The sequence below is a fragment of the Oncorhynchus tshawytscha genome, linkage group LG25 (genome assembly GCF_018296145.1).
Source record: "Oncorhynchus tshawytscha isolate Ot180627B linkage group LG25, Otsh_v2.0, whole genome shotgun sequence".
Lineage (NCBI taxonomy): Eukaryota > Metazoa > Chordata > Actinopteri > Salmoniformes > Salmonidae > Oncorhynchus > Oncorhynchus tshawytscha.
Window position 1 is genome coordinate 2398462 of NC_056453.1, and position 23717 is coordinate 2422178.

Here is a 23717-nt window from a genome sequence, read left to right on the forward strand (position 1 = left end):
AACGTCTTATTTGTTTTACTGTAAAGTGTGTTTTACATTTTAAATGCATTTTTAATACAGTTAGATTTTATTTAATTTCACATACTGTGCTTTATCTGTGGTGTTTTCCAGAAAAAGTACCGTCAACATGTCAGCGATCTGAAGTTCACCAGCGTGGAGGACACTCCCGAGATGGTCCAGGCCAAACTCAGCAACAAACTGGCCCTAGACGTAAGCCCACCAGTCATCTATACATAGCGGCTAAAAAGGGACACTACTTAAACTCTGGGCGGTTGCTTTGGATCCGATAACACATGTGCACTAACTCCGTCTAATAAGGTAAAAAATATAAATAAATGACACACCATTCATAACCTACAGCGATTTCCTTGTTGGAATCGAACTCAAATCTTACTGCTGGCAATGCCATAAGCATGCATCCCCTTCTTCCCACAAGCTATTTATCATGCATTATGAATATAATCAACGAGGTCAAGCTCAGCAAAAAACAATAGTGGTCATCTTAAGGCAATGCATTTGTTTATCCATTGAAATGACATCACTTACATTGTACTCATTCTGCTTAGATGCGGTTGCTTAATTTCATTATTTTACAATGGGAAAAGTGAATGGGGAAAACGGTTGGAATTCCTCGCCTGTCTGTTATTTATTTTTAAACAAACTCAATAACATCTTCGGTCGTCCTGGCAAAGACACGTTGTTAAAAGATTTGGTAACAACTGCTTGCAGTTCTGAGCCAAATGTGATACTAAGGAGATCCTGAGGGAAATCGACGAGTATCAACAGCTTTATGCTATGGAGGAACAACCTACTCCTTCATGGAAAGATCCGACCACCTCACAAAATAACTCTAACCCTACAAAAATAGAAAGGCAGATTAATCTAAAGACACTGATGACTTACTTACCTTTTGAAGTAGAGGCGAGTGTTCTTGCTGGAATCCATGCAGCAATGGAACAGTTGTGTGAGGAGGTAGCAGGGCTGAGGGGGAGTTCGGAGTTCAGCCAGAGTGAAATTCTCAAGCTCCAAAGAGAAAACAAGACACTCACAGCCAAGGTAAAAAAAAATACACGATTCCAACATGGATTGTCTACTCAGGGAAAACAGGGTGATGAAGGAGATGCTACTTGACATACAAACCCGTAGCATGCGTGAAAATCTAATATTTTGGGGGGATTCCTGAGGACGCATCAAATAGTCCAGAGGGGGCGATCAGATAGTTTGTGCAATCCACCTTGAAACTTCCTATAGAGACTGTAAACAAGGTGGCTCAGTGCGACAAGACCAACGCAAAATTTGAACACGACCAACAAAAGGTGCTGATCTAAAGCAGGTGAAGCGAGCCTAAAGGGACCAAATCCATTACCAATTTCGCCGGGAGACAAACAAACGTCGCAAGACACAGAGGCAACAGAGGGAGAGAGGTAAGCGTGCCTTTCTCATTATGGACTGCTCTTCCGAGACTGCTCCATAACACCTGTACTAAATTCTACCGGGACGTCAGGTTACGGAAAAAAAATGGAGCTGAACAAATATTTGAACACTATGAACTTATCAGCACACACACTCAATTACATACAGGCTTAAACATAGGAACACTCGATAGAACACTCTCTATTGTGAAACTTCTCAAATGTAATGTTTTTGTTTGTCTATCCTTTGTATGTCTGTCTACATGTTGATATATGTTTAACAACCAATGGGGAGATATCAGAACAGGGACGTTATGGAATAATAACATATTGTACGGGATACATGTGTACTGTAGTGAAGCCGTCTCTGAGTAATGCAAGGTCTCTCATGATCATGTGAAATGTCAATTGCTATGGAAATGCTGGGATGTGTTTTTCTCTGAAAATGTTGTTACATTTCAATATGATGCATCTATGATGATGATACGATATGGATTACAATTATCATCCGGAATATTAAGGCTCTGCTCATTTCATGTTAAACACAGACACTCAACAATGCAAATTGTCTGGGTTATTATTTATTTGGACATCACACGTTATTGCCTTACTCTTATTCAGACATACACACTTTCACATCCAATATCATACACATAAACCTACTGTAATGAACACAAGGGAAGACAGAGAGCTGGTTTCAAGCGCAGGGCGCAGCAGGTGTTTATTGTAAAGGTTTTAAAAAATAAAGGAGAGCTCGAGGAGCTCAGATGCAAAAAAAAATGTATATGTCCAACATATCGACAGACAATCAGTCTTCATCAAGGTATAATGACAAACACTGCGGGGTGACTCATTTATATAGTGTCAAAGGACACACAGGTGTCTGTAATCATGGCCAGCTGTGGCCTGATATCATTGGTTAATTATATTATATTATATTGAAATAGCATACAAAAAAACATAAATGGATAGCGTACGATCATAGATACAATTTGGCTACATAAGCCTAGAAACATTTACATTAGCAAAATCACAATAATGGCTAGAGATCAAAGTCTACGTTGAGACCGAAGGTAGCAAGGGTCTTTAAATTAAAGTTCCAGGCAGCCTCTCGTTTTAACAATACATTTGAGGTCACCCCCCTCTCCTAGGGAGGGTGACATATTCGATGCCAATATAACGTAGAGACAAAATCGATGGGTTGCTTCCAAAAAGTGGGCCGCAACCGGGTAAGTCGAGTTTTTGCACCTAATGGTGCTACGATGCTCCGAGACAAACTTTTAATTCACGCTTTTATTTAGGATTTTGAAATGGATAACACGATTGAACGCGGTCCTCAAAAATGTGCGCCAAAGTGCCAATTTAAAGCAGCGCAAGTGGGGACATTTAACACTAACCAATAGCAGGTCTTAGCAGTAACACCGTTAGTAATGGCATTGGTTTTGAGAGCGGAAGTGCAGCCTATCGGGACGCACAATGCTCATGGAACAACAGATGGGCTGGTGAAACTTGTATCTATAATTAGAAACATAAAAAACAAATTATTTTCCCCCAATTTTAAAACATTCATCTAAAGGATTTTTCTGCTTGTGAGACTGCCTTCAAATTATTCTTAATCACCAAAGCTTTATTGAAAGACCACGTTTGGGAACAACAAAACAGTACATTCCCTTTGTATTATTTTTGATTTTGTTGAAGTCATCTCGAACTATTTGGACTGCAAACTTATTTTTCAAAACAGGATGCATTCTACTGTTGCTATTATTAGTTACTGTTTCCTATTTAAACGGTATCAATCCACAATGGATTAGGACAATAATATTCCGTGCCCTCCAGCCGAATTGTAGTTGATGATAACTCAAAGATTTTCAATAGCATACAAAACTTGAGAGAACCGCATGCAGAATTAAGCCGTGAAAAACGTTGATTGGCCAGTGAATGGTCAAGCCCTCATCACACTTAAAATAAATAAATTGTATCAAAACCCAGCCGTTTTGCGCTACCCGCGGTGAAAATAGCAACAACAAAGAATTATAGCCCTGAACATGTAATTTCTTACAGACAAGAAAATGCTTCATTCGTTGTAGGACTGTACAATAGTTTTGTGACCACAACAAGGTTGACCTGTGTTTTTCAGAGGCTGTACAGGGAAAAGGGGGAACATATGAAGCACAACTACACACTCTCCGGAGATCTGCCTGAACACGTGCAGGCCAAGCTCAATGCCATGAACATCAGTGAGGTCAGTACCCTAGACACACACACACACACACTCCTGCAAAGGTGAATAACGAATAGAGTGCTGCCTATTCATTCATCCATTGATCCATTAATTTACCCGTTCTCTCACTTGGTTTTGCAGATAAATCAAGCAAATGTGGATAGTTATTTTTTCTGATTACCTATCGTTGGATCCATTTCTGTCGGTAGTTTACGGACTCTGAATTTTTTTGTCTTGGCTAGACCCGCTATAAGGAGTCGTGGACTAAAATCAGAGATGGTGGCTACAAGCTCCGTTTGGATGCCATTCCCTTCCAGTCAGCCAAAGCGTCTGGGAACATACTTAGTGATGTGAGTTTGATTTTACGTCATATATATATATAATGTTACTATATTGCATATAAAGAAAGACCATGAAAACTGTCAACACATTTTTTCATGAATTATTGCTGTATATATTTTAGAGTGCATTCGGAAAGTTCACTTTTTCCACATTTTGTTACTTTACAGACTTATTCTAAAATGGATGAAATACATGTTTTCTCTCATCAATCTACACACTACCCCATATCGACAAAGTGAAAACAGGTTACTTATTTACATAAGTATCCAGACCTTTTGCTATGAGCCTCAAAATGAAGCTTTTGCAATGAGACTTCAACTTGATTGGAGTCCACCTGAGGTAAATTCAATTGACTGGACATGATTTGAAAAGACACACACACACCTGTCTATAAAGTTCCAACAGTTGATAGTGCATGTTAGAGAAAAAAACAAGATCGAATTAATTGTCTGTAGAGTTCCGAGACAGGATTGTGTCGAGGCACAGATTTGGGGAAGCGTACCAAAAAACCTCTGCAGAATTGAAGGTCCCCAAGAACACAGTGGCCTCCATTGTTCTTAAATGGAAGAAGTTTGGAACCACCAAGACTCTTTCTAGAGCTGGCCAACTGGCAAAACTGAGCAATCGGGGGAGAATGTCCTTGGTCAGGGAGGTGACCAAGAACCCGATGATCACTCTGACAGAGTTCCTCTGTGGAGATGGGAGAACCTTCCAGCAGGACAACCATCTCTGCAGCACTCCACCAAATCAGGCCTTTATGGTAGAGTGGTTAGGACCTCAGACTGGGGCGAAGGTTCACCTACCAACAGGACAACGACACTAAGCACACAGCCAAGACAACGCAGGAGTGGCTTCGGGAAGAGTCTCTGAATTTCCTTTAGTGGCCCAGCCAGAACCCAAACTTAAATCCAATCGAGCGTCTCTGGAGAGACCTGAAAATAGCTGTGCAGCGACGCTCCCCATCCAACCTGAACGAGCTTGAGAGGATCTGCAGAGAAGAATGGGGAAACTCCCCAAATACAGGTGTGCCAAGCTTGTAGCATCATACACAAGAAGACTTGAGTCTGTAATCGCTGCCAAAGATGCTTCAACAAAGTACTGAGTAAAGGGTCTTAATACTTATACAAATGTGATATTTCAGTTTTTAATTTTTAATACATTTGCAAAAAAATCCAAAGCTGTTTTAGCTTTTTCATAATTGGGTATTGTATGTAGATTGAGTTAACAATGTAATCCATTTTAGAATAAGGCTGAAACTGTCAGGTATGAAGGTAAGACCCTGATGCAGACTACTTTGAACAATAGTTTAATATTCCGACAGGGGCAGGTAATAGACAGGTCAAGCAGGGTTCATTTAACCAGAGGTGGGGCAGAGGTACCGGGTAGCAGGCAGGGTCAAGGGCACGGACAGGCAGAGTGGTCAGGCAGGCGGGCTCGGAGTCGGGACAGGCAAGGGTCAAAACCAGGAGGGCGAGAAAAGAGAGACTGGAAAAGCAGGAGCTGAAACACAAAACACTGGTTGACTTGAACAGACAAGATGAACTGGCAACAGACAAACAGAGAACACAGGTCTAAATACACAGGGGATAATGGGGAAGATGGGCGACACCTGGAGGGGGTAGAGACAATCACGAAGACAGGTGAAACAGATCAGGGTGACAGAAACGTAACAAAATGGGCCTGAATACTTTCTGAATGCGCTGTACATGTATATTCTATTTTGGGTGAAATTTGATTCCAGACTATATAATTTAAAAGCATTATTTAAATGTGTATTTCCAAAGTGATCCTCTCTGTGAAACATCTGAACATACAGTACATAAAACATATTGTACGTAAATGAAACATTTGTCATAGCACAAGTACAAGGAGCAGTTTGAAAAGACCAAGGGGCATATGATTGGACTGAAGGGACTGGAGAACGACATGAACATGTCTCACTCTGTAAATGCCAGCAAACTGCAGAGTGACGTGAGTACCAGCTCAACATGAGCAATGGGTTTGTATCAGAGTAATATGGGTGTATAGGGTGTAGTATGAAATTGAGTGATTGGAGTGTAGATTAATACACTTCATACAGTAAGGCAGTGTTTCTCAACCAATTCCTGGTGGAAACCCCCAGGGGTGTGTTCTAGTCCACCAACAATCCATCTGATTAAACTATTTCCGATCATTTGATTAATTGAATCAGGTGTGTTTCTGTTAGAGAAAAAATGTGCACACCCTGATGCTCAACCACCAATGGATTGAAAAAGACTGCAAAACGTTAAATGTTGAGTGTATTGAAATGGTGTAGTGTAAGTGATGTATGGGGACATGCACTGTTAGAGGACACGGTGTAATTGAATTGTATTTTCTGTCTCTCTCTAATTTTGCAGATCAAGTATAAGCAGGACTCTGTGAATAAGCGCTCTCAGTACCACCTTTCTATGGACATGTTGGAGATGGCCCATGCTAAAAAGGCCCAGACCCTGGCCAGTGAGCAGGACTACCGGCTTACACTCCACCAGTACACTACTCAACCCGATGACATGAAGGTGCAGGCCGCTAAGAGAGCCTACCAACTACAGAGCGAGGTAACAACCCCTCACCAGGGGTCTATTCACTAGGAACCAAATGGTTGAAACTGGGAGAGACCTACATTTGTCCAATAAGAAACTCTTGTTTTCATTGAAAAACGTTATGCTATGGTTTTCTACAGTGTGCACCAATGAATACACCCCAGCTAACCAGTAACTTTTTCCCGCTGTAGCTGCCATTTGCTCAGTTATTCATACATTGATATAGATCTCAAATGTAAAAAACGTTGCTGTTGTCAGAACGTTTCTAGAACATTCTTTGTTCAGGGAACCTTCTCTCGTAGTGTTTAGACGTTATAAGAGGGGTTCTGTTTCTAGACTGGTCATTGAATGTCTCTGGATAGAGGAGCGTTATTCCCTACAGTTTCAAAGAACATTTAAAGCACATTGAAAACTCTTGTGTATTGTGTTAGATAGCAGTGTGCTACTTTGCATATTGAACCAATCATTTTGTTTGCGTGTGTGTGCATGTGGCCCTCAGAAAGTGTACCGCTCTGACCTGAACTACCTGCGTGGTGTAGCCTGGATCAGCACCGGGGCCCTCCAGATGGAGGGCTTCAAAAGGGCCACAGACCTTATTAGTGAGGTGAGTCAAACTCCACTCTTCTGTAACTCTGTCCTTAGCTGCCACCCAGGGGAGACTTGGGCCAGAATTAAATCAAAGCAGAGTAATCGACAAGCGCATTGTACTTGACTCCGCAGCGCTTACCATGAGTGCGATCTTGCCTTTAAAAGGTGCATTGTCAGTACCATGTAGGCAACTGCTCTAGCATTCCGACCGTCTTTCAAACCTCCAACCGTCTTTCAAATGAGAGGCTAAACTGAGGTCCTGACTCTTTGTGGTCACTAAAGATACCATTGTTCTTATTAAGTATAGTATGTTAACCATAGAAATAGAATGTTGAAATGTATGCAGTTCACACATGACTGAACGTTGATTTGGATAAAAGTGTCTGCTAAATGGGGTATATTATTATATGTTAAATTGTTTCAACATCACAGTCTCTGGACTTTTTCGGCTGGCGCTAAGGCAGTGCTCCTGTCAAATGCATGTTAGTTGGCAATTTTTGCATGTAACAACTGCCACTCTGGAATTTCCCACCCCTTGCACCATGTTTAGCAATTTACCTGTCTAGCATCAGCTCACTTTCGCTGAGGGAGAGGGGTAGCAATATTTGAGGTGTGTCCTTAAAAACAAGTGACAGTTTCATACAGAGCAAATGGGGAGAATTAAGACTCACAAAAAGCACGTCCTAGAGGTAACACAGTTGGTAATGGCATGGATTTTTAGAGTGGAAACGCAGCCTATCCAGCCATGATGAACAGTGCCCATATGCTCATGGAACAAGATATGTTATTTTTGTGCTGGTGAACCTTGTATTTAGAAACTTTTTTTCCCCCATTTCATTACATTTGATTAATAACCAAGCATAGCCTCCCCTCTCCTCAATGAAGGCTGTTTATGTTATCTTTCCCAATGCATTCGCCAAGTAGCCAAGTTCATGATGCTGTTGACCTTAACAATGGCCCCAGGACTATTGGAAGCAAAATAGCCCCATAACATCAAAGATCCACCACCATATTTTACAGGAGGTGTGGGGTTATTTTCTGCTTATGCGTTCTCATTTCAATGCCAAATCCACCACTAGTGTGTGTAGACAAAGAGCTCTATTTTCATGTCATCTGACCAAGGCATCGGTTCCAATCTGCCGTGTAGCAAACTCCAGGTGTTTACATTTGTTGGATGGCATGAAAATAGAGCTCTTTGGCCATGCACACCAGTGGTGGTTTTGGTGTTGACATGAAAATGCATGAGCAGAAAAGAACCCCATCTCTACTGTGGATACTTGATGTTATGGGGTTATTATCGACTGGTCCTGGGGCTTTAAGATCAACGGCATCATGGACTTTACCCAGTACCAGGACATTTTAGCCATAAACTTGGTGGCTTCTGCGGCAGGGTGAGTTTCTTAGGAACAAGTCTCTGAAAGTCCTCGAGTGGCCCCGATAGAGCCCGAATTTGAACCCACTTAAACATCTCTGGAGAGACCTGAAAATAGCTGTGCAGTGACACTTCCCAATACAGGCGTGCCAAGCTTGTAACATCATACCCAAGAAGACTTGAGGCTGTAATCGCTGCAACAGGTGCTTCAAAAAAGTACTGCGTAAAGGGTCTGAATACTTATGTAAATGTTATATTTCAGTTTTTTTTGTTATAAATTTGCAATTTCTATAAACCTGTTTTTGCTTTTCCATTATGGGGTATTGTGTTAAAATTGATGAGAAAATTAAATATATATATATTTTAGAATAAGGCTGTAACTTAAAAAAATGTGAAAAAAGTCAAGGGGCCTGAGAACTTTTCGATTGTACTGTATATGGATAGGGCTAAATTGAAATGTTTCCTACAGAAGAAATATGAACACCATATGCAAAATCATGGTAGCAATTGAAAGCGAACCGTTTGGAGATTATAGGGAAATGATTAGACCAAAGTTGAATCGTGTCAGGTGATTTTATATTGACTGTACATTCGCTACATTTGTTGATAATGAAATCTGAATACTCTGTATACATTTAGTAACATGATAAGAATATTATTTGAAAATGTGGGGCAGGTGCAACATATGACAAAACATTTACAATGGTTTGAGTGAGTAACTTGTCTTCCAGTGGCCGCAAACCTCTGAAGTGTGCGGTTCCTAAGTAATTTCAATGCACTTCTATGACTGTAAGAAGAGTCTTGAACTGTATGGTGCTTTTTAATTGTATTTTGTTTCTCTCCTAGTGCCGTTCAGGAACTAGAGCACACATGTAGTTGTTTTGTTTCGGGAACACAACGCTGGATCTCCACCATCACACAATTACTGTTTAAAAAAAAAAATCTGTTTTTGAAAATCTAATTTTTCTGCTTGCATCAGTTACTTTATGTGGAATAGAGTTCCATGTAGTCATGAACCCATGTAGTCATGGCTCTATGTAGTATTGTGCGCCTTCCATAGTCTGTTCTGGACTTGGGGACCGTGAAGAGACCTCTGGTGGCATGTCTTGTGGGCTATGCGTGGTTGTCCGAGCTGTACGCCAGTAATTCAAACTGACAGCTCTGTGCATTCAACATGTTAATACCTCCTCTCATAAATCCAAGCAGTGATGAAGTCAATCTCTCCTCCACTTCAGCCAGGAGAGATTGACATGCATATTATTAACATTAGCTCTGTGTACATCCAAGGGCAAGCCATGCTGCCCTGTGCTGAGCCAATTGCAATTTTCCTAAGTCCTTTTTTGTAACACCTGACCACACAACTGAATAGTGGTCCAGGTGAGACAAAACTAGCGCCTGTAGGACCTGCCTTGTTGATAATGTTAAGAAGCAGAGCTTTATTATGGACAGACTTCTCCCCATCTTAGCTACTGTTTTATCAATATGTTTTGACCATGACAGCTTACAATCCAAGCAAGTTACTCCAAGCAGTTTAGTCACCTCAACTTGCTCAATGTCCACATTATTTATTACAAGATTTAGTTGATGTTTTAGGGTTTAGTAAATGATTTGTCCCAAATACAATGCTTTTAGTTCTAGAAATATTTAGGACTAGCTTATTCCTTGCCACCCACTCTGAAATGAACTGCAGCTCTGAGTGTTGCAGTCATTTCAGTTGCTGTAGTAGCTGACGTGTATAGTGTTGAGTCATCTGCGTACATAGACACTCTGGCTTTACTGAATGTTGTTAGTAAAGATTGAAAAAGTAAGGGGCCTAGACAGCTGCCCTGGGTAATTCCTGATTCTACCTGGATTATGAAGAAGAGTCTTCCATTAAAGAACACACTCTGTGTGCTCTAAAGCTTTTTACTATAATTCTTTACTTCATGTATCTTTGTTTCATAGTGTAGTTTCTTCTTTTTATTCAGTTTAGTCACATGATTTATCAATTTGCTATACATTTGTCAATCAGTTGTGCTGCCAGACTTATTTGCCATTCCTTTTGCCTCATCCCTCTCATCCATACAATTTTTCAATTCCTCATCAACCCAAGGGGATTTAACAGTTTTTACAGTCATTTTCTTAGTGGGTGCGGACTTATTAGTAACTAGAATAAGCAATTTCATAAATGTGTCAAGTGCAGCGTCTGGTTGCTACTCATTACCCACCACAGACCAGCAAATATTCTTCACATCCTCAACATATGAATCACTACAAAACGTATTGTATGACCTCTTATACACTATATTAGGCCCAGCCTTTGGAACTTTGGTTTTCCTAGATATGGCTACTATATTGTGATCAGTACATCTGATGGATCTAGATACTGCTTTAAATATGATTTCTGCAACATTAGTGAAGATGTGATCAATACATGTTGATGATGTCATTCCTGTGCTGTTTGTAAATAGCCTGGTAGGTTGACTGACAACCTGATCCAGGTTGCAGGTACTGGTTACAGTTTGAAGTTTTTTCCTGAGTGGGCAGCTCGATGAGAGACAGTTAATATTTATATCACCCAGAAAATATACCTCTGTTTATACCACATACATTATCAAGCAGTTCACACATGTTATCCAGACACTGACTGTTAGTACTTGGTGGTTTATTGCAGCTTCCCACCTGAATGGGCTTTAGGTGAGGCAGATTAACCTGTAGCCATATTACTTCAACATTATTTAATCTTTACAGGAATCTGGTTCTGAATATAAACAGCAACATCTCTACCATGGCATTTCTAGCTCGATTCCTCTGAGCGCACATGATGATTATAGTTAGCGGTATTTATTAGAATCATCAATGTCTCATCTTTCAAAATATATTGAGTACTCTTACAGCATTTCCCTCACTCAGACAACAAAATCTGTGCAAAAGTTGCCCAATTCGCAGGAGGGAAACTTCTTGGTGTGTGCGGTGCTCATGTTCAGAACGGCTGTCAGTCAGAACCCATACAACAAAGTGAAGTGCAGAGCCAGAGCCCTGACATCATTTATAGCATGTTACTGGCCAGGCACTGCATTCCAATTTAGGTGCTAATAGGGCCCAAATCTGACATTTTCAACCTTTTTACGAGTGCAAAAGGCTACACATGCTGTGTTGTGTGCTCATTCCTTTATCATTGATATGTTCTAGGCTATTTTAAGACAGAGCATCAGGTACTGCTAGAAGGTCCATATTTTTGTGAGACACTAGTCACACAAAACATGAATAAACTATTTACTTATCCATTATACATGCTTTATTGCAAGGTGTTATTATATAGTGCTACCTAATATACTGGTATGAAAATGTTAACCTCTTCATTCTTTCCTCTCCAACAGAAAAACTACCGTCAGCAGCCCTGCTCCTTCAAGCACACATCTGTCGCAGACTCACCAGACATTGTCCATGCCAAACTCAGCAATAAGCTTACCAACGAGGTGAGATGTGCCACTTATCGTTACACCGAGGTGACATATCTTCACATAGTCCTGAACAGACATTCAAAATACAAATTTTTGTAACATTTTCTTCTCATCAGCGCCTGTACAAGATGAAAGGGGAGAATGACAGGCATAACTACACAATGACATTGGAGAGACCAGAGATAACACAGGCTAAGATCAACGCGGCTAACTTCAGCGAGGTATATCTGTCCTAGCCTAAGTCCGGGATACATTTCATTGTATTAGCCCTGTTTATACGTGGTTCCAACGTGTACTTTTGTCCTGATCTTGTCCATGTTCTGATTGTGCCCACATTTTTAATCAGGTGTAGATGATTAAAAAACACAGCCTGACCACCTACCGGAAGAAGACCCAATTTGCACCTTGCATTAAAACAATTTGCATAACAAGAAACGCATGTTAATGCCAGGTCTAAATGCAAACAATGCACATAATGTTCGGCATGTAAGCAGATTTGCCTGAGGACCTCCGGAGGTGGACGAGCTCACTTTGCATTTACACTGAGCTGAGATCGGAACACAATCAGGCCAGCCTGACAACATTCAGTGGGCAACATCTTGATGCATCATCAGTGCATCAAGAAAGCAAAGGCAGAGCGGACTATTGGACATGCCCTTAAATATTTAAATCTGGATTATATATTTTTTAAGAGGATCAATGCCATTGGAGAATTAACATCTCAACTAAAATGTGGCCGTTTTCGGGCGATGTTGTTACATTATATCATTGTTTCTTCCTCAGAGCACACATTATGAGTATAGTTAGTCTATCAATTTATCATCACCATTCAATGTGATTGCACTCTTGTGCTCTCTTTCCTTTCAAACTCCCCGCCAGTTCTTTGGTCTGTGGTATTTTAGGCCTACATGCAGCAAACAAGAGCAAGCTTGCATCAAAAAATGTAATACATTTTAGAATAAGGCTGTAAGGTAATAAAATGTAGAAAAAGTCAAGGGATCTGAATACTTTCCGAATGCACTGTACTTGGGGTACCAGTACTGAATCAATGTGGAGGGGTACCAGGTAATTGAGGTAGATATGTACTTAAACAGTAGTTAGGGATAAAATGACTAGGCAACAGGATTGATGATAAACAGTAGCAGCAGTATATGTGATGCAGTCTGAGTTAAATAGTTACACTACTAACTATTTAGCAGTCTTATGGCTTGGGGTTAGAAGCTGTTTAGAGTTCTGTTGGTTACAGACTTGGTATCTGTAGTGCTTGGTACACAGTAGCACAGATATCAGCCCATGACTTAGGGGGCTGTCTTTGTCTTTGACAACTTGTAAGGCCTGGTCTAGAGGTCCTGGATGGCAGGGAGCTCAGCCCCAGTGATGTACTGGGCCGTATGCACTACATTTTAGTCATTTAGCAGCCGCGCTTATGTAGAGCGACTTAGTCGCCCTCAGGAATCGAACCTATAACCCTGGTGCTGCAAGTGCCATGCTTGAAAAACTGAGCTACACAGCACTACCATCTGTAGTTATTTGCGGTTGGATGCCAAGCAGTTGCCATACCAAGTGGTGATGCAGCCAGACGAGATGCTCTCAATGGTGCATCTGTAGAACCTTTTGAGGATCTGTCGAATATTTTCAGCCTCCTGAGGGGGAAGAGGCATTGTCGTGCCTTTTTCATGACTGTGTTGGTGTGTGTGGACCATGATAATTCCTTTGCAAGCGGAAGCTCTCAACCCGCTCCACTACAGCCTCGTCTATGTGGATGGGGGCGTGCTCGGCACTCCTTTTCCACGATCAGCTCCTTTGTCTTGCTGACGTTGAGAGTAGAGTTTGTTGTCCTGGCACCACACTGCCAGGTCACTGACCTCCCTATAGGCTGTCTCATTGTCGTCAGTGATCAGGCCAACCACCATCGTGTTGTCAACAATGCGCGGCCATGTAGTCATGTGTGAACAGAGAGTACATAATGGGAATAAGCACACACCTTTGAGGGGTCCCAGTGTTGAGGGTCAGCATAGCGGATCTGTTGTTGTCTACCCTCACCACCTGGGGGCAGCCCGTCAGGAAGTCCAGGATCCAGTTGCAGAGGGAGTTGTTCAGTTCCAGGGTCCTGAGCTTAGTGATGAGCTTGGAGGGCACTATGGTGTTGGACACTGAGCTATAGTTGGTGTTGATGACCAGCCTTTCAAGGCATTTAAAGGCTACAGCTGTGAGTGCTACAGGGCGGTAGTCATTTAGACACGTTACCTTGGCATTCTTGGGCACAGGGATTATGGTGGTCTGCTTGAAACATGTAGGTCAGGGCTGCCCAACCCTCTTCCTGGAGATCTACCGTCCTGTGCGTTTTCAGTCCAACCCTAATTTAACACAACTGATTCTGCTAATTAGCTGCCTGTCAACAAGACATTAACTATCTGAATCAGATATGCTAAATTAGTTGGCCTTAGTTGGCCTTGCTAAATTAGTTGGCCTTAAATTAGTCTTAGCTAGAGTGGTTGTTAAAAAGGTTTTGCAGCAATTGTATTTTTGTATTGAACCTTTATTTACACAAGGAAGTCCCGTTGAGACCACGTCTCTTTTGCAAGGGAGCCCTGCTTCACAAAAAACTGCTGCCAGAAATACTAAGTAATTAGTGATACAATTACAACAATAAATGCGGGATCATGAGAAATACAAATATAATGCTTAAAGACACGTACATTAGTTTTTACCAGAACCATTTACCAGAACCCTAAAATGATTGAAAGGCACTAGTTCGTGTAAATAAAAAGGATTTCAAGAGTTAGCCATTCCTGTGAGCAAGTAAGGTATTTCATACTTCTGTAGGAGGAGCAATGTAAGGTAAAATGGTTGCTTCTGCATGAAAGCTTTGTAAGTGAATAGAAGGCAATGTTGCGTTCTCTGTGTTGCCAGTGACGGCCAGCCCACATTCTGATACAGATCAGTGATGTGTGCAAAATTGGTCACTCGTAGCAGAGTGTATGATAAACAACATCCAGTGGTTTTTAAAGTAGTGGCAGCTGGGTTCATATAGATATTGTTGCCATAGTCAAGAGCTGACAGGAAAGTTGACTACTTTTTTTCCTGCTATCAAGGTGCAGTATATTTATGTAGAAGAAGCCCAGGTTAATTATCAGTTTCTTTGTTAGCTCATGTTTTTTAAATGTGTTTTAAATTACAACTTGTCATCACTCCAAATGCCAAGGTATTTACATTAGGGGACTTGCTCAATTTGTGTTCTATTTAACATGCAAATATGTAAGTCTGTATAGTCAAAGTTGTGCTCTAGAGAATATTCTATAGGCCTACTTTTTTTTATCTGCATGCAGTACCAGTTTAAGGTCAAGAGTTTTTTGTACGACATTAAAAGCCATCTGCAGATCAGCTATAGCCTGGTTCACAGAGGAGGCAGAAGTGTACAGCCCAGTGTCATCAGCATAAAAGTGTAGCTTAGTTATTTACTATGGAACCAATATAATTTAAATACTGTGTGAATAGTACTGGCCCTAACATAGACCCTTAAGGAACTCCTTTTGTGACTTTGATGAATTGCGAGATGACATAGTCAGCAATTGAGAGCTATCTATTAGGTCGTTTTTTTTTTAACCATGCACATTCATTTCTATCAAGTCCACCAGTGGACCGTTTTGTAATAACAATGAATGATCCATAGTGTCGAAAGCTTTTAAAAGGTTTATAAACAAGGTAGTGTAATGCTGTTTTTTTTTTTTATCAGAGAGCATACAATAACGTTGACAACAAGGGATGCAGCTGAGATGGTACGATGTCCTTGTCTCAATCCAGATTGATATGTACTGTATTTAGGATACAGTTTCTGTTAAAGAAGGAGCGACTTTGAGAGTTTATCAATAACTCTAGTGCTTTAGCCAACACAAGTGTTGATATCGGGCAGATGTGAAGAGGAAAAACATGCACTGTTTTCCATTCTTTAGGAATAATCCCAGAAACAAATATTACTAGGAAAATATGGGCTATGGGTTTGACAATAAGAGGGACTGTCACAACGAGATGACCAGGATCTAACTGGTATGTCTGTGGACTTAACATCTATAGTAAGCAAAGAATCAAGCACGTCCTTGTCTGTAAACTGATTAAAGGAAAACAAGGGATCCCTAGTGTCTGAGCTCCACACTGTCTACAGTCTGCGTAGAAACCATAAGGTAGAGCTAAATACTCAAATATTGAGAGTTAAAAGCATCACATATTTCTATTTTGATGGGGCCAGTGATGGGGCCAGAAACTGACATGATTTGGGCAGTGAGATGTAATCGTTTTCCAAAATGTAGATACCATCAGAAAGAGAGTCTAGATAGTTGATTTTGACAAACCGCTCAGGTGTAATGACGCACCTTATGATGGGATCTCCAATGAACAATTGTTGCATTAGATAAATTAAATGAATAACTGATCCAGTCTACGTTGAGGCTTATGAAGGCTCTGGCAAACCAGGGCCTGGACTTACTGATGGTTTGTTTTCCTCTTCAGACCAAGTACAGGGAGTCATGGCACACTCTAAGGGCTCAGGGCTACAAACTGACCATGCAGGACATCCCCTTCCAGGCTGCCAAAACCTCGATGGATTTAGCCAGCGATGTGAGTAATACTCCGTTTATGAATGCACTCTTTGAAAGTACAGTAGTTGTAATAGACATTTTTAAATATTAGAAAATGTGCTAGAATTGTGTAAGAAATATAAAGAATATTACCTGGAGAAATAAATATGTTTTGAACCCATTTTATTTAGGTTATTGTACCACCTGCTGGCCATTCCTGTTACTAACACCTAGAACCAGTTTATAGCTGGCAATATGGCACCATTTCCATGTCTTTCATTTCATATCTCTCCTTATCCTTTGGCTGTTTTTGTTGAATCATTTTGTATCTTTTTGAGTTTGCGTCTCATCATTATTATCTTGGATTTTGTTCAAATAACCTGGAAACAATCAATGCCTTCATTACTCAAAATTTGAAACTGAGTTCATAACTGAACTTAGTGAGTAATAAATATGTTAATTGCAATCGAGAAATGTACAGTTTTATTGGAAGATGAGTCGTCACCCTTACCTGTATTTTGGTGTCTAATAGAAATGGCGAATTGGAACATTAGAACAGAAGCCATAACAACGGTAGAATGTGGTTCCAAATCTCAGCTGTTGAAAACTACATTTTTGTCTAAAAGAAATGTGAGATAATGTCTAGATGCTTTTCTTAGTGGAGATAAATTTTATAAATTGCCTGGCTGGGCTGATGAGTTAGTGGATTGCGCAGTCAGATGGAACAGAGTAAATAGGCATATTAACATCATAGCTTTAGCCAGTGGTAACTTGTGGAATAGACACCGGCTGGAAAGCAGTTTTAACCAAATCAGCATTCAGGATTAGACCCACCCGTTGTATAATAGACCCCAAAATAGATGTAGGGTTCCAACTCATTTCCAATGAATGCAAATCTTCCAATAAAACAACTTGAGATTTCTTGATTGTAATTATTCCCAGGTACAGTTGTTCCAAGGTTTGAGTAATGAACGCATTGATTATTTCCAGGTTATTTGAACAGATTCCAGGATGATAATGATGGCAAAAAGGAAACTCAAAAACTGCACGAAATTGTCCAACAAAAACAGTAAATGAAAGGACAAGACACAAAATAAAAGGAACCTTAGCTGGGAACCTTAGCCACTACAGTAGTACCTATTTGCATGCAAGACACACTGAGTATACAAAACATTAGGAACACCTGCTCTTCCCATGACATAGACTGACCAGGTGAAAGCTACGATCCCTTATTGATGTCACTTGTTAAATCCACCTCAATCAGTGTAGATGAAGTGGAGGAGACGGGTTAAAGAAGCTTTTTAGGCTTTGAGACAATTGAGACATGGATTGTGTATGTGTACCATTCAGAGGGTGAATGGGCAAGACATAAGATTTAAGTGCCTTTTGAATGGGGTATGCTACGCTGTTGGGTTTTTCACGCTCAACAGTTTCCTGTATGGATCAAGAATGGTCCACCTTGTACAATGGTCCACACCTTGTAGAGTCCATTCCCGGATGAACTGAGGCTGTTCTGAGGGTAAAAAGGGGGGGGTTTGGTATATGAGGTGCACAACAATAATACAATGGGGTGTGGGGAAATAAACAAAAAAAAGGTGTTTTATTAACTAAGTCAAATAATGAAATGTATATAATGAAGTCACCAATGTATGACAGTCAATCATAAGATACACGTATTGCCTGTTCACTCTTCTCTTTCCCTTCTACCAACCTAGGTCCAATACAAGCACCACCACCTGCTGGATAAGGGCAAGCACATCGGCGCCCGCAGCATTCTGGATGACCCGCGCATGCTACACTGCATGCAGATGGGCCGGCTGACAAGCGAGCAGGAGTACCGCAAAGACGCACTTTCCACCAGCGGCCAGTACCACCTCAATCCAGATATGATCAATTTAGTGACAGCCAAGAACGCCCAGGCTCTGGCCAGCGATCAGGACTACAGGAAGAGGCTCCATGCGTATACTGTCCTACCTGACGATATTAAAGTCCAATGGGCCAAGAAGGCCTACAACCTGCAGAGCGAGGTGAGGCAGCGAGGAGAAGGGTGGGTGGAAGAGGAGAGTGGAGGGGAGAGGGAGAACATGATTAAGGGAAATATACTATTAAGTATTAGGATATTGGAGCAGGGGCTTTCCCCTCAAATGAATTTAACAAATCATGTCCCAGGGTGCAACATTGTTTAGAATAGACTAGAAGAGAATACAATCAAATAGAATCATTTTTACCATAGTACATTTTCATCTCAACCAAAGTCTTTCTCAGAAAATACAAAGAACAATATTCAAATAAGAGTGTCAGTAAATATGAGGGTATAAATAGCAACCCTCTCCCTGCATCTGTTTTCTAGAAACTGTACAAGTCGGATCTGAACTTCATGAAGGGCGTGGCCTGGGATGGTGTGGGGGCGCCTCAAATGGAGTTGGCAAAGAAAGCCGGAGAACTCACCAGTAATGTAAGTACACAACTAGCGGCCGTGTTACCTGAGAAATAAGAGAGTGAGAGTGTGTGTGTGTGTGTGTGTGTGTGTGTGTGTGTGACTGATCCTCATGTGAATTGGTCTTGCAGAAGAAATATCGTCAACTGCCAGACAGTCTGAAGTTCACCCAAGTGGCGGACTCTCCAGACATTGTTCATGCTAAGAACAGCTACCTCCAGTGCAGTGAGGTATGAGCTCCTATTCATTTTGTAAAATCGTCAGTGTTCTATTGAGAAGGGCTACTAAATCTAATGGAACTTGCTATTTGAGCAGACCAGGCTTCAAATACTATTTGGAAATATGTAATATACAGCTGAGCTTGCCTAGTCTCAAAAGAGCAAACCCCACCCATTTGGCACTCCAGGCAGACTAAAGCAAACGCTATAAGTATTTGAAAGATTTACAATAGTATTTAAAACCATGTATGTCTGTGACCCCTTCAAAGGCAAATTCTGTGTAATTGTTACCAATGTTATTTTCACCACGTTACAGAGGCTGTATAAGTCTGGAGACTCGGACGCCATGCACAAATACACCTTACATGCCGACGACCCAGACTTCATCAGAGCAAGGATCAACGCCCAGCAGATTAGCAATGTAAGAGACCAACTATGCTTTTTTTTTCTCTAATGCCTTGTACACACTCAGTTTATACAACTACAAACTGAGTTTGATACAACGGAGAGTTTGTCTACACAAAAGTGTTTAGATGAGTTGCCGAAACACATCACAATGGTTGTTAAACTCTCCATTGTACTACAAAAATATCAGTTGCATCACAACCTTGTGTCAAATGTGTTGTACATAAGTTGTCAATCTGAGTGTGTGCAGGGCCTGAAAATGTCAAACAAAATAATTAGATGCATAATATCCAAGACAAATCCAAACACTGTGAGACTCAACATATGCAAGCATATTGAGATTGACCACACGGTGGTGCTATAACGGGCACATATTTATTCTCATTAATGCATATAAATCAGTCACGGATTTAAGTATTGTAACAACTTGGTACACATGTTCCAAACACTGTAAAGATATTCAAGCACATTCAGATCCACATGCAAATTCCAGTGACATGATAAGGCCTAGGAGGGTGCAACCTGGCATGATGGTAAAGCGCCAACACACCCTCTCATAAAATGCCTTGCCAATTGGCCACATTGTGGCACTATAACAAGCGATTGAAAATGCTAAATTTAAAAGGTCACGCCCCTCACCCCGTGTTAGCTAGGGTCCAAAAAATGTGTACATAGGTTCCTCTCCTCACACTGTGGGCCTGTAACGGGCACATGTTTATATCTCTTGATCTGTTTGATGGAATTTGGCACACATGCTCAGGGATATGAGTCTAGCTAACCTGTAAAGTACGGTATATTTTGGCTGCATGAATGTTTTTTCCTGTCCAACGCACATTAATGCAAGCTCATTGGCTCATAGCAGCCATACTGTTTCAGTTAGAGTCCTGCAAAATGTTCAGTTTAAAGACATGGCTACATAGATTATATATACCAAATTTGGTGCCAAGCGGTACAGCGGTCCTGGAAAGGAAGACATTTAAAGTAGTCAACATCATTGAAAATGGTCCAAAATACCTCAAAAGCAAAATATTGCATGACTTGTTCAATGTGGAGTTCTGATATTTGGCAAGCATTGTAAACAGTACAGAATTAGCTCATCCTAGTGCAATGTGTCCAATTTGTCCTGATGGTGGCACAGCTGAACCCCGGCAACGCTACCTGTAGCTTTAATTAATATTATTATTCCTCTTCTTCCATAAGGCAAAATTAAAATGCAAATTACAGTGAGATGGTGAGGCCTAGGAGGGTGCAACCTTACATGATGGTAAAGAGCCATGGGCCACACTTTGGAATCATGTAGTAACCAAAAAAGCATTAAACAAATCTAAATGGATTTTAGATTTTAGATTCTTCAAAGTAGCCACCCTTTGCCTTGATGACAGCTTTGCACACTCTTGGCATTCTCTCAAAATGTTCCAACAGTCATTAAGGAGTTCCCACATACTGTATGCTGAGCACATGTTGGCTGCTTTTCCTTCCCTCTGCGGTCCAACTCATCCCAAACCATCTCAATTGGGTTAAGGTCAGGTGATTGTGGAGGCCAGGTCATCTGATGCAGCACTCCATCACTCTCCTTCTTGGTCAAACAGCCCTTACACAGCCTGGAGGTGTGTTGGGTCATTGTCCTGTTGAAAAACAAATGATTGTCTCACTAAGCGCAAACTGTATGGGATGGTGTATCGCTGCAGAATGCTGGTTAAGTGTGTCTTGAATTCTAAATAAATCACAGACAGTGTCATCAGCAAAGCACCCCCACACCATCACACCTCCTCCTCCTATGCTTCACGGTGGTAACCATATATGCGGAGATCACTCGTTCCCCTACTCTGCGTCTCCTAAAGACACAGGCCTGGAACCAAAAATCTCATATTTGGACTCCAGACCAAAGGACAGATTACCACCGGTCCATTGCCCGTGTTTGTTGGCCCAAGCAAGTCTCTTCTTATTGGTGTCCCTTTGTAGGGGTTTCTTTGCAGCAATTCGACCATGAAGGCCTGATTCACGCAGTCTTCTCTGAACATGTCTGTTACTTGAACTCTGTGAAGCATTTATTTGGGCTGCAATTCCTGAGGCTGGTAACTCTAGATTTAAGTCAAATCTGTAACTCAGCCACTCAGGAACTATCACTGTGTTCTTGGTAAGCAACTCCAGAGTAGATTTGGCTCTGTGTTTTAGGTTATTCTCCTGCAGAAAAGTGAATTCATCTCCCAGTGTCTGGAGGAAAGTAGACTAAAACAGGAGGCTAGGATTTTGGCTATGCTTAGCTCCAGTCTGTTTATTTTTCATCCTGAAAAACTCCCTAGTCCTTAACAATTACAAGCATACCCATAACATGATGCAGCCACCATTATACTTGAAAATATGGAGAGTGGTAATCAGTAATGTGTTGTATTGGATTTGCCCCAAACATAACTATTTGAAAAGAAAAAAAAAGATAATTTCTTTGCTAAATGTTTTTGCAATATTACTTTTGTGACTTGCAAACATGATGCATGTTTTGGAATATTTTTTAGTCTGTTACAGGCTTCCTTCTTTTCCCTTCGTTTATGTTAGTTATAGTTCTATATTATATTATAGTTAAGTTAGTATTGTGAAGTAACTACAATGTTGTTGATCCATCGTCAGGTTTCTCCTATCACAGCCATTAAACTGTGTAACTATTTTAAAGTCACCATTGGCCTCACTTTGAAATCCTCAAACGGTTTTCTTTCTCTTCTGCAACTGAGTTAGGATGGCTGCCGTTTCATTGGCTCTTAACCAACTGTGCTATTTTGTTTATTTATTCGCATCGCTTGTAACTTATTTTGTACATAATGTTGCTGCTACCGTCTCTTATGACCGAAAAGAGCTCCTGGACATCAGAACAGCGATTACTCACCTCGAATTGGACTAATCATTTTTCTTTAATGAGTCAGACGGGAAGGATATACTCCGAACACCTGAACAGGCCCTCATCCCCGTCATTCGATGGAGAAAGAAACGGCGATTTCGCGGAAAGAGATTGGGGTGCCTTGTGAGGATCAGGTGACGAGTGGTTAATCTGCCTTTGCCATCCGTACTGTTAGCCAACGTTCAATCGCTGGAACATAAATGGGACGAACTGAAAGCATGTATATCCTACCAACGAGACATTAAAAACTGTAATATCTTATGTTTCACCGAGTCGTGGCTGAACAACGACATGATTAACATACAGCTGGTGGGTTATACACTGCATCGGCAGGATAGAACAGCAGCCTCTGGTAAGACAAGGAGTAGGGGTCTGTGTATATTTGTAAACAACAGCTGGTGCACGATATCTAATGAAGTCTCGAGGTGTTGCTCGCCTGAGGTAGAGTATCTCATGATAAACTGTAGACCACAGTGTATACCTAGAGAGTTCATCTGTATTTTTCATAGCTGTCTACATACACCACAGACCGATGTTGGCACTAAAACCGCACTCAATGAACTGTATACCGCCATAAGCAAACAGGAAAATGCTTATCCAGAGGCGGCGCTCCTTGTGGCCGGGGACTTTAATACTGGGAAACTTAAATCTGTTTGACCTAATTTCTATTGCGTATTAAATGTGCAACCAGAGGGAAAAAACTCGAGACCACCTTTACTCCACACACAGAGACCCATACAACGCTCTCCCTCACCCTCCATTTGGCAAATCTGACCATAATTCCATCTCCATGATTCCTGCTTACAAGCAAAAATTAAAGCAGGAAGCACCAATGACAATGACAAAAAAAGTGGTCAGATGAAGCAGATGCTAAGCTACAGGACTGTTTTGTTAGCACAGACTGGAATATGTTCCAGGATTCTTCCGATGGCATTGAGGAGTATACCACATCAGTCACTGGCTTCATCAATAAGTGCATCAATGACGTCATCCCCACAGTGACTGTATATACAAACCCCAACCAGAAGCCATGAATTACAGGCAACATTCGAACTGAGCTAAAGGGTAGAGCTGCTGCTTTCAAGGAGCGAGATTCTAACCCGAAAGCTTATAAGAAATCACATTCTGCCCTCCGACGAACCATCAAACAGGAAAAGCTTCAATACAGAACCAAGATCGAAGCGTGCTACACCGGCTCCAATGCTCGTCGGATGTGGCAGGGCTTGCAAACTATTAGACTACAAAGGGAAGCAC

At 41.1% G+C, this 23717-nt stretch overlaps 1 protein-coding gene across 3 annotated transcripts in view; it reads left to right on the plus strand.

Annotated features, from left to right (window-relative positions):
- LOC112224062 (nebulin-related anchoring protein) overlaps positions 1 to 23717 on the plus strand; it is a 91201-nt gene that overhangs the window by 55672 nt on the left and 11812 nt on the right. For all 3 annotated transcript variants that reach the window (XM_024387348.2, XM_024387349.2, XM_042305885.1), the window contains 13 exons: positions 112 to 210; positions 3550 to 3654; positions 3876 to 3983; positions 5833 to 5946; positions 6354 to 6551; positions 7036 to 7140; positions 11856 to 11954; positions 12056 to 12160; positions 16446 to 16553; positions 18229 to 18540; positions 18864 to 18968; positions 19082 to 19180; positions 19485 to 19589. In XM_024387348.2, the coding sequence (XP_024243116.1) occupies positions 112 to 210; positions 3550 to 3654; positions 3876 to 3983; positions 5833 to 5946; positions 6354 to 6551; positions 7036 to 7140; positions 11856 to 11954; positions 12056 to 12160; positions 16446 to 16553; positions 18229 to 18540; positions 18864 to 18968; positions 19082 to 19180; positions 19485 to 19589 (1662 nt within the window). The remainder of the gene's footprint in view (positions 1 to 111; positions 211 to 3549; positions 3655 to 3875; positions 3984 to 5832; positions 5947 to 6353; positions 6552 to 7035; positions 7141 to 11855; positions 11955 to 12055; positions 12161 to 16445; positions 16554 to 18228; positions 18541 to 18863; positions 18969 to 19081; positions 19181 to 19484; positions 19590 to 23717) is intronic.